This window comes from Phaseolus vulgaris, chromosome 11 (assembly GCF_000499845.2).
Source record: "Phaseolus vulgaris cultivar G19833 chromosome 11, P. vulgaris v2.0, whole genome shotgun sequence".
NCBI classification, from domain to species: Eukaryota; Viridiplantae; Streptophyta; class Magnoliopsida; order Fabales; family Fabaceae; genus Phaseolus; species Phaseolus vulgaris.
The window spans coordinates 45,728,645-45,741,170 of NC_023749.2; the positions used below are offsets into that span (position 1 = coordinate 45,728,645).

The 12,526-nt window shown below is 27.6% G+C and overlaps 1 protein-coding gene across 1 annotated transcript in view; it reads left to right on the top strand.

Annotated features, from left to right (window-relative positions):
* LOC137808616 (uncharacterized) overlaps positions 1-6,397 on the top strand; it is a 29,162-nt gene extending 22,765 nt beyond the window's left edge. Inside the window, exon 5 of the mRNA XM_068609818.1 lies at positions 6,151-6,397. Coding sequence (XP_068465919.1) covers positions 6,151-6,397 — 247 coding nt within the window. The remainder of the gene's footprint in view (positions 1-6,150) is intronic.
* The last annotated feature ends 6,129 nt before the right edge of the window (positions 6,398-12,526 follow it).

The following is a 12,526-nucleotide window of genomic DNA, read 5'->3' on the forward strand; positions in this document are numbered from 1 at the left end:
TTAGGATTATAACACCTACGCAATAGCATTCTTACTTTAATAATAAGCATATAAAAACTATTATATATATATATAATATAGAATTAGATTTCTCCATTTTGTTTAAATATTTTATATTACTATTTTATTTTTTTATATTTTAAAATTACAAAAAAAAACTATCCTTCTTGTACCGGTAGGTCCGTACGACCATGTCGAAGTCCAACGCCTTGTCCAAGCCGATCGAGACCATCACAGCCTAACAGATGACTGACGAACTAATTAAAGGTCAAACATTAAATAATGCATTCTTAATTACAAATTAAATCCTTAATTAGGCCCAATAATGAAGGGTTCACAATAATTATATAAATAAGCAAAGGTCTCAAAGGATCAGGTACGTCATCATCTAGTTTTAAACCTTAAGTGTCAAGTGGCGAAGTTTGACTTGAGCGTCGGAGTGCCTTTTGTAGGTACCATCCGAGTCCAAAGTTCATGGAGACAAGGGGTGGGAGAGTGAGAGGAGCAGAAGGAATTCATTCGAGAGGAAGGAGTGAGGTGTTGACCGACCAACTCAGAAGAAGTTCAATAGTTCTTTTTGGTTTCAACTCCTTCCAGAACACTTCTATTAAAAATAGTTAAAGAAACTTATAATTTCATTTCATTTATTCTTTTTTCATTCATTTAAATTTATAATTTATATTGTTCCTCCAGTATATTTTTTATTAAATACAAATATCAAATATAAAAAATAATACAAATATTGTATTTAAATAAATTATTTAAATTTACAAATTAATATAAATATTAAATTTTGACTTTATATAATAATAAAGAATGGGTATTATTATTATTGATATAAAGGTTTTCTTAAAGGGTCTTTTGTGGGTAAATTCCCTATCTAGCACCATTTACACTTTTATTTCCCTAACTAGCACCCTTTTGTTTTTATTTCCCTATCTAGCACCCTTTCATTTTTTATTTCCCTATCTAGCACCATTTCAAAAATAAATTAAAAAATAATAAATTAATTTTTTTTATAATTTTAATTTTGAATGCATTAAAAAATAAATATTTTTAATGTTTAAAATAGTTAGAAATATAATTAATGAATAAAGAAATAAGTTTTTACAAAATAAAAATAAAAATTAATAAATTTAAAATGTTTAGTTTAAAAATTATTTTTTTTAAGAATGAATAAAATAAAAAATTAAACTCTACAACAACATAAAAGTTGAATATATAAACATAAATTAGACATAAATTAGTATTTATTTTTATTATTATTGATGACATAATTATAAAAAACCAAGTTAAATAAGGATTGATATGGACATAAAAGAACAACATGATCGAAAAAAAATGTTCATATTGTCAAACACCAGGACACACATAAAGAATATGTCACAACATTACTGGATTGTGCACTTCTCGTCATTAATTATGTTTCATTTTGCACAAACTATTTAATGTACCATTGAAGAAAATATTCAATGAATGATCATCTTTCATTTATTTTCATTTTTATGATCAACATATACTTATTTAGTATCACCTTATATCTCTTATATTTATCTTATTTGGATTTATTTTTATATCTTTTATCTTTATCTTAATTTGTTTTGCCGTTATTTTATATCTTTTATGTTTTTAGTTATTATTTTTTTTCCACTATTCTTTTTTTTATTGTTGCTGTTTTTATTTTCTAGACTTTTTTTTTTGCTTCTCATTTTTAAGCATTAAGTGTAACATTTACATTAATTATTTTTTTTAGAATTTTGCATTTAGAATAGACACTTCAATATTATTTGTGTATCCACTATTAATTAATACTAATTGACTTTGGTTTTTTTGTAATTATGTCATGTATTTTTTACTTGAAATTAACATGATTACATCATCTATAATAATAAAAATAAATATTAATTTATGTTTATAGATTCAACTTTTATGTTGTTGTAGGGTTTAATTTTTTATTTTCTTCATTCTTAAAAAAAATAATTTTAAACTAAACATTTTAATTTTTTTATTTTATTTTATAAAAACTCATTTCTTTATTCATTAATTATATTTTTAACTATTTTAAACATTAAAAATATTTATTTTTTAATGTATTCAAAATTAAAATTATCAAAAAATAAATAAATTATTATTTATTTATTTTTGAAATGGTGCTAGATAGGGAAATAAAAAATAAAAAGGTGCTAAATAGGGAAATAAAAACAAAAGGGTGCTAGATAGGAAAATAAAAACAAAAAGGTGCTAGTTAGGAAAATAAAAGTATAAATGGTGCTAAATAGAAAATTTACCCTTTTTTGTCGTTATAACTTGTCTTAAAGGTTAAAATCACGTGATATAAATAATAAATAAAGTTAAACACGGTTTGGAAAGGAAGGGGGTACATCGGCACGTAACCAACTTACAATTAGGAAAGTTTGTGTGACTATGACAAACTTAAAGGCTGTTATTATAATTTCTTATAAATGTAATTAATACAATTTGAAAGGGGAATGTTACAATGGTAACAAGATCACAAAATTTAGTAGATTTTTAGCAAAAATTAAATGAGGGGGTGCATTTGTAATTATAGCAACCCTAAGTGCTGTTGTAATTAGCTATAATAATGTATAAATGTTTTTTGTGTTAATAAAGACAAAATAAATGGAACCCTAACTAAGTAATTATAAAATCATATTGATTTGGGTTTTGTGTAATGATGGTTTATTAAGTGAGTATAGATAAACATAATAATATGTTAGTTTCAAATTTAGAATAAAAAACGGATCAAATTCAATTTATTTTATTTATTTCTATTGGTTTATTTGACTTCCATTTGTTCATTTTCTCATTTATTTTGATTGGATATAATTAATTTGTTATGCATTTCCATAGTAGTTATATATATATATATATATATATATATATTATTGTAGCACAACCATTGGAATGGAGTCTATAAGATTAAAATACATTGTTCAATAAATTATTAAATGATCAATTTATCAAATGCCTACTGAAAATAAACTTGATACGTTAAGACTAAAATTTCATATTTTAATTCTTAAATGTTACGCAAAAGACAATAACTTCGTTTTTTTAATATTTGTGACATGAAATTCATTTTTTTTTCTACTATTTAAATTGATATAAAAAAGGAAGTACTTATTCAAAACATATGTTACAATAATTTGAATTATTACAAGTCACTTATTCCCTAAAAAAATAACTGAGTATTATAATATTGAAAATAAATAAAATTATAACTTTAGTAGAGATGGATATGACCTTTCTTTTATATATATATATATATATATATATATAGAGAGAGAGAGAGAGAGTTTTTATATTTTAAAATTACAAAAGAGAAAAAGAAAAACTATCCATTTATTAAAATAGTTAAGGAAACTCTAAATACTCTATAATATAATTACATTCTTTTTCTTTTTCTCTTTCGTTTAAATTTATAATTTATATTATTTTTCTAATATTATTTTTATTCAAAAATATAGATTATGAATGTGAAATATAAAAATAACAATATAAATATTATATTTGTATTTGTATAGACAAAGTGGATCTAGATAGTACATGAAACTGGTTATACAATTATTGATGTATTTGTTGTCTTTTCGCTTCTCACTTCAAGTCTTCTTCTTAAATTGATGGTACTTGATTGGGGTTGACCTGAAAAAGGTACTCCGAGTGTATAGTGAAAACTGATTAAAGCGTACATTACACCTCTGTAGAGAGTTTATTTATACTATTTAGTAATGAGCCTTTAGTGTGATGAACCGAATCTATCAAATATCAGTGTTGATTGATTTCTAGGAATATTCCCTGATTTATAGGGAGGTATATTTGAAGAATAAATCAACATCTTCTACTAATCCATTTAACTGATTTTTCAAAAGTGTCATTGTGGGACATAATCATGATTCATTGGGAGTTTCCATAATTGTTATTACTGTTATTTATTGAATGTCTTAAATAAAACATAACTATGATTCATTGGAAGTTTTCATAATTGTTATTGCTATTATTTATTGAATGTCTTACATGTATATTGATGTGGTCACTTTGTTACTAAAACCGAGTGATTGGTACAATATTTATTAGACAAAAGAAGGTATAATTATTATTATTAAGTAAAGGCGGAGAAGACGTAGCTTTAACATTAGTCGCGTGGAATTGAAATTGTGGAGAAGAATAATAGAAAATCTTTATGGTGTGAGCATTTTACAAATAAACCAAAAGCTTTGTGAACAAGTGATGCGGAAGGAGTGAAGTGACGTCTGCATTCTGGTAATGCAAAGACGGCATTTGCGACAAAATGTAAAGAGTTTAGCTTTCACGTGGACAAAGCAAAAAAGTTTACACGGCATGGATATCTTACATTATTTTTTTTGTACCATATAACCATATCATACAAAGGTTTTCTTAAAGGCTCTTTTGTCCTTATACCTTTTCTCCCTCCATCTTTCCAATAATCTGAACAAGACAATTTATGGTGAATTGGTTTGGTCTGCTCATATATTCACACATCAGGAGGATCAACCACTCATAATAGTTTCAAGATCCGATAACGAGTATTTCACATTTGTGACTAACAACTTGAACAACATGATATGATATGATATGATAGATACAATGAAGTTCTTTTTTAAATTGTGTGTTTTTTAATTCGATATGTATTAGACACTGAAACGCGAATAACACTTGTATTATTTGTATAAGTAAATTAATTAAGACATTTTTTTTATTTATGACAACTTTAATACTGTTCTATTATAATTTTAAATAAATAAATATAATAATTCTTTAAAAATTTATAATTTATTATAGTATTATGATTGTAAAAATAAATAACAAATACTATATATAATCAGAAATATTTAAATTATATATGTATTATTGTGAATTTTTTTATTTAATCTTCTATCATATCTTCATATAATGTAATTTGTTAAAGTTGTTAATTCTTTCAAAAATAAATTTCAAATAAAGTATTTTTTTTATCATTAAGTAATTTGTCAAAGGTGTTAAGTTTTTTAAAATAAATTTTAAATAAAATATTTTTTTCATCAATGATGATTATTTCCTTTCATATAATTCATAATGATGTATATATATATAAATCCATATTCGTGTCTTATATTTTGAAGATTGCACATATTGAAGTGACAGTATTTATATTGTATTTGGTGTCTGTGTCAATATTATGCTACATAGTATCTACACTTATATATAAAGGGGATTTCCCATTATAACCGCTTTTTGGTGTACATAATTTTTTCCGATTCTACCCTTATTTAATATATTTCATTTTATTAGGACAATGGAGTATTTTGTCATTTCATATGAATTACTTAAAAAATAAAATTATTTTAAAATTTTGTAAATTAATATTAATGTACAGTTTTTATACACAAATTGACTCTCCACTCTTCCTTTAATTCCTTATTTTAAGGCAATAACAAGAAGAAAGAGAAAACATATTCTCACACCTTTCCACGCTAAATCTCATATAAAATAAAATAACCTCCATTTTCAATCACTCCCTTCATTCCATTTCAAGCAACTATATTCTTTGGTAAAACCATTATTATTATTTTTTTGTATCTACCATCAAGTCAATCACAACCTTAACGTGAATGTCATCACACTCTCCGATCTCTAAACTACCAATGGAAGAAAAAAAAAATTGAAGAAGAAGAAGAAAGACTTAAACCGGAAAAGAAAAAAAAAGGTTGTTTGATCAATTCATCATTTTTTTTACATATTATTTTTTGTTTTTCAATTTTGACTCATCCAAAATTATTTTTGTATATATGTTAAATTTCTATCATCGTAAAAGTTGAATAAAAAAAAAAATTCGGATACACAGACATCTATTGCACCTGTGTTTTCGCTAGTGAATATAATATTCATAGATCCAAAAGAGGAAAATAAGACAAGTTTACTAAATTGGATTATAGTTATGTGCTTACAAAGCCTTCCAATAGTAAAGTTATACACTACTTTCTACCCTTTGGACGTATGGCTTACAACCTTGGTGTATATATATATAGGGTGCATTTGTTATGCCATTTGCTTCACTCAATTGCAAATCTACAAGCTTTATTCTTAGCTTATTGTACTTGTGTTTATTGCTTGCTAAGTTATTTGTAACAGCATGGGTAGTTCAATGAAGCTAAGAGATTGTGTTCTCGTAATAATTGTTCTTGCATTGCTTGTAGTGAATGCAGAGGCAAGACTGGTCCATGAGTTTTCAACACTGAGCAAAAAGATTAATGGTAAAGTTGGGTTACGTGAATTGATCAACAATGTGCGAAATGGTGAGTGGCACCAAAAGAGGTCAATGCTTGGTGGAAAGTTGGAGAGAGTTTCACCTGCAGGGCCAGATCCTCAACATCACTAGACATCTCAAATTGACATGTTTTCTTTATCAATTGCAATGAAACCATAGAACCATGTGTTGCTGGTTTTAGCATTAATAAAATAAGTTTAAACTATATATATGCATGTACTGCTTTTTGGTATTAAGAATAAGAGTCAATGTCGTGATGAACGTTTTGCTTATGTAATGATTATATCATTTGGTGTTTATTTTAAATTATTGTTCATTTATATTTTCTTATTCGTAGGAATGCCCCCATAATATTTTTTTATACATAATGGTGATGATCGGCAAGAACATTAATAAAATAAAACATAAAATTATGGGACCGGAGTAGAACCCATGATACAAAAAAGGAAAAGCAAAATGAAAGATTTGGAGCTCATTCTTGTTCCAAAGAAATCATATCCTATAAAGTTAGGAATCTCATACCATCAAATATAATCTTGTTTACGGTCAAGGTCATAATTAACTGGTTTATCAGCACATAACGTGACATGCATTTATAACATTGTAAAATCAAAGAAGAAACATAGTTGAAGTTTGTTCTAGAGCTTTTCACTCTTTTCGTAATGGATAAAAAATATTTGTCTAGTAGATTATCTTTTGAATAGTCTAACAGACCATCTAGAGAAACGTTTTGTTAAACCGTCTAACTGATCGTCTAACAATAAGAATCATAAGCAACTTTTCAATTACATTGAGTATTTGTAACTTTCTAAGTTACACATTCTTAACATTCCCCTGAGATTAACTCTCAATAAGAAACAAGGAACACCCTCATATAGAGCATAAAGATTATATCCTTTGATTGATGTTAATGCCCATATAAAATTCATTTATATCAATTCCTTGCATGTAAAATTATTAAGAGAGCCTCCTAAATATCTATTCTTCGCATATTTATAAAATCTCTTTTTCATTATGATTAGATGTTGATAGCAATTAACATTTCAAATCTATTCCTGACATTCAAATATGTTAAGCATTATCATTTGGGTCAAGAACTTAGAGATATTTTTCAGTCAAATTTAAGGATCTAAATCATGATAAACAAGCATTATAGATAAGATGACAATACCAATCATCAATCAAGAACATAATATTATATTTAAATAACACCTAATTACATAAGAGTTTGAACAAATTCCTCTCAATCTCAAAGGTAAAATTATCCACTCAGTTGGTCATTACAAGCATGGAAAGCAAGAAAAGAAGATCAAAGATGTTTCTCCTTGACGGTTGCCTCCTCTAGGGTTTTCTAACACTTTCTATTCTCCCAATTGATAACTAGGGTTGTGCCTCACGCTTCTTATTTAAGTTAGTTAGGATTAGGCTAAGTGACTTATCGTTTGGGTGTAATTGGGCTCGCTTGGGCGAGTTGGAAAAAAATAGACTTAACATTCTCCTTTTTATCTTATATATTCTCCTTTTGCCCTTTCATCTCCATTTTTCCTTAAAATCCAAAAATTAACAAAAATTTGGGAATAAATCGTTCTTATTCATATTATAATCACAAAATATGTAAAAAGGTCTAAATTCATAAATTAGGGGTTATATTATAGTTATTTTATCAATTAATATTCATAAATGTCTGTATTTTAATATGAAATATTACTGAAATATAAGACTTATCACTTGATTATTGTGAATATATCTAAATCTTGTCTAAACATAACCAATTTGAAAATTGAAAATCTTAAGTACTTTGTTTTCAGTATCATGTATTATCTGGAACGAAAAGATTTTGTAATTATGTTTTGATTTGTTTTTACTAATCCATATTACAAATAATTTTGAATTAGTTTTTGAACAATTTCAAAGCAAAAATACATTGAAAGATTGCATATCCAAGCTTTTCATTTTTTTAGCATGAAAAGATGAAGATATTGCAAGATCCAAAATTAACCGATTCACGTATCAAAGGACAAATTTAAAGAGTTATATAAAGAGATTTAAGGTTTAAAAGATATTTGCAAGACTTCAATTGAACAATTTTGTTTAGGAAAAGATAGATTTTATACGAAAAATAGGATCAAACAAAGTCATTCCACAAAATAAACATATTGAAATATTTTTTCTTTTTTTATCATAATATCTCTTTGATTGAATGTAGAGACTTCATTGTCCCCTCTAACTGAATTTTAGTAAATAACAGATACAATATCAATGTTCACTTTAGATTCTAATAAGTGGTCCCACGTTACAACCTTGTGCATGTATCTTGTTGAATGAGTGTCACATAGAAACATAGTCATGTCCCACAATGGCGGCCACACCATCACACTCACTAGGTAAACCCTCAAAGGGTGGTTTGTGACTCACACCCATGCAATAATTGTCATTGGATTTATTAAGAGGTATTTTAAAAATTAAGCATGATAATGCACATACCTCAATATTATTATTACCACAATTTATAATACACCTCGTCATAGGAATGGGACACAACATGTATTCAAATCATTTGGTGTACTTTATTGTAACTATTTTATGGGCTTTAGTCTCATTTTCCTTGACTCAAGCATTTTTTGATGTGTTAACCCTTTGGTAAGCAAATCCATAATGTTTCTTTCTAACCTCATAAATAGTAGTATCTAAAGCAATGATTTTTTCTTCCATGGCAGATCGTGAAATAATAGTTTGTTTAGTATATTTTCATGATATTGCACCTCCACCTAAAGTAAAAACATAACCAATAGTTGATTTTGTTTCATCAAAATCAAAAATCTAATTTGCATCATTATATCCTTCAATAACAATAGGAAATTTTGTATAATGAATGCATAATTAGTGGTCTCTTTCAAGTATTTAAACACGCTTTCTAATGTAGTAAATGATAGTGATCAGGATTATATGTGTATTTTTCTAATTTATCAATTGCATATGCAATAGCAGGTCTAAAGAAGTTTTTTAAATGTAATAAGGAACCAATAATTTGAGAATATTTATGAGAAGAAATACCTTCACCTAAATTTTTCTTTAATTTAATAAATGGGTCATAAGGCGTTAAAATTGATTTCATAGACAAATAATTGAATTTTTTCAAAAGTTTCTATAAATATTGAGATTGAGTTTAAATAATGTCATCATCTTTATTTACACGCTTAATACCCAAAATAGCATTTATAGGACCAAAGTCCTTCATGTCAAAAATACTGGATAATACATGTTTCACAGATTTTATAACATCTAAATTGGTACCAAATATTAATATGTCATCTACGTATAACAATAAACAAGCATAAGCTTTGTTTGTTTTCCATACACACTTATCACTATTATTAATATGAAAATCATATGAAAGAATAACTTAATCAATTTTTTCATCCATTCTTTGGTGTTTGTTTTAAACCATATAAATACTTAACAAGCTTACATACTTTATTTTCTTTTCCTTGCTCTATGAAGTCCTCAAGTTGATTCATATATATTTCCTCTTCGAAATTACCATTTAAAAGAGTGATTTTAATATCTATTTGATGAATTTATAAATTAAAAATACAAGTGATACAAACCACAACAACCAGTAGATGACTAAGGATACATCAAACACTTCACAAAAAGGTTAGTCGTCTCAGTATACAAAGTCAGACCCCACCAAACCTCAAGAGAGTATCAGCAGAAGAAGAACCAGATAGAAACCAGAATATCAGAAGTTCTTCCTTCTTGTCTTTCCACAAGAGAAGTTACATAAATAAATTGGGCTCACTTTGGATGTCCAAATAGAAGAATTGGCTAGAGTAGATTCACACGGCATAAATGGGAGTGTGCTTAGTGAAATGGGCTTGTACCAAGCCAACTTTTTCAAGATATGGCACCTAGAATTAGGGTTTTTTAACCTAACTTCTAAAAGCTATGCATAAAGGGTGGTTTTGACCATGGTCAACAACCTTAGGTCGCGCCTCTCCCCTTCCCATTTTACCCTTCACTCATATTGCCCTCCATGTCACTCCTTCCTATATAAAGGGTGTCTTCCTCCATGTATTGACACATTGAAATAAAATTAAGTAAAGAAACTTTGCGTGATTGTTTTGTGAGTCTAAGTAATTGTTAATCCAAAAAATCATAAACAAAGTGCAACCCATAAAATGTGCAATCTTAAAATCAACTCACATCATGTGGTATTAGAGCATGGTTTTAACTTTTGCTTATTTTTTTTAGTTAATTTTCTGCTTTAAAATTCCAACACATTTAATTCTTGCTTTTATCTTCAAACAATTTCAATTCCACCTTTAAATTCTTGTCATTTACAATTCCGCTTTTTATTCATTAAGCACTTTAAATTATGCTTTTGAATTATTTGTGTCATTCTTTTTCTTTCCTTACTTATTTTGTCTGGAGTCTTATGTTCTTACTTTTCTAGGAGTCTTTAAATCCTTTCTACTTATTTTGCTTTTAATTTTGAAGAAATAAAAGCAATTAGAAATTTGTTTGAGTAGAAGTTGATTTAGTTCCAAACAAAGAATTCAAGTGATCATATGAATTGAATTCCAATCTATTTGTGAGAATTGAAAGTGAATTAAAATATGCATGCCAAGATTATGGACATTTTGAATCCATAAAACAAAAGCAAAGACAAAAAAAAAAAAACAAAGTTAGTGCAATTCACTTTTCAAGTTCAAAATTGTTAAAAAAATTATTCTTTTTATGTGTCAAATTTTTTTATATTTGTAGAATTTTATCCTTCTTGCTTTTATGATTTCTAATCAAAATTTCATAGTTAAAAGTTTAAGTAAGTTTCTTTGAAATTTTTTAAGTGCTTTTCTTGTTTGTCTTCTCTAAGTTTTATCATTATCTTAATTCCAATTTGGTTTAGCTTTCTTTCTTTTATCTTTTCTTGCTTGCCTTCAAATCTTAAGTTTTGTGGTGGGTTTCTTTGGTGAACAAGTGTTAAGAGCTTTGAACTCTTTCACTTAAAGTGTTGCTACCAAGTGTGGACCCTTTGGAAAAATTGCAAAACCTTTCTTGAGTGAAGTTAACCTTTTTTTCCATCCTTACTAAATAGTCGAGTGATACACGTGAGTAAGTGCATTAATTGTTATTTTCACTAATTGTTTGCTTTCTTTTGTGTAACATCATGTATCATTTATCTTCAAGGGAATCTTCTAAACCACAATCTTCTCAAAAAGCACATCTTTTGGGGAAACTTTAAGATGCCAAGAGGAGCTTGGCCCACACAGACGAAGAAATGAGACAACTAGTAGAAAGAATGCATCGGCTTGAAGAGACTCGAGAGAGATTAACTAGAGAAAGGAGGCGGGAACCTAGGCACACTATAAGGTTTCATGGGCACTATCGGAGTCAAGCAGAAGACCAAGATTGGAGAGTGTGCAATTTTGAAGAAAGGCGCCATCAACACCAACCACCAAAGACTTCTTTTCCTTTTAAAAAGTTACCTAGTTTTAGTGGGGATAGTGACCCAAATGTATATTTAGGATGGGAAGCTAAAGTAGAACAAATCTTTAATGTGTATGAGGTCGAAGAGGACCAAAAAGTTAAGTTAGCTTCCCTAGAAATTTTAGACTATGCCATGCAATGGTGGCATCGAACTGTAATGGACATTGGGCTAAACAAGAGGTCAGTCGTGGTCTCTTGGTATAATTTGAAAGAATGCATGCGCACACGGTTTGTTCCTCCTCATTATAGAAAGGAACTCTTGTTGAAGCTCCAACGACTTCATCAAGGACCTAGGACGGTAGATGAATACTTTAAAGACTTAGAAACTACTTTGACTAAAAATAATATGCATGATTGTGAAGAGTCAAAGATAGCTAGGTTTGTGAGTGGTTTGGGGAGAGAAAATCAAGATATTGTAGAATTATATGAGTACTATTCTTTAAAGAAGTTGGTTCACCTGGCCATCTAGGTGGAATCACAAATTTTGAAGAAAACAACTTTAAAAAATACTCATAATGATGGCTTATACAAATTTTCATGGAAGGATACAAACAAACTTAATCTTGGGGTAAAATCATCATTATTTTGCCATCAAGTGAATCTTAATCTTACGTGAACATTATCACACTCTCTGATCCCAAAACTTCCAATGAAATAAGAGAAAAAACTTGAAGAAGAAGAGAAACTAAAAAAAAAAAGGTTAATTAATTAATTCATCATTTTTCTTTTACACAATATTTTTTGTTTTTC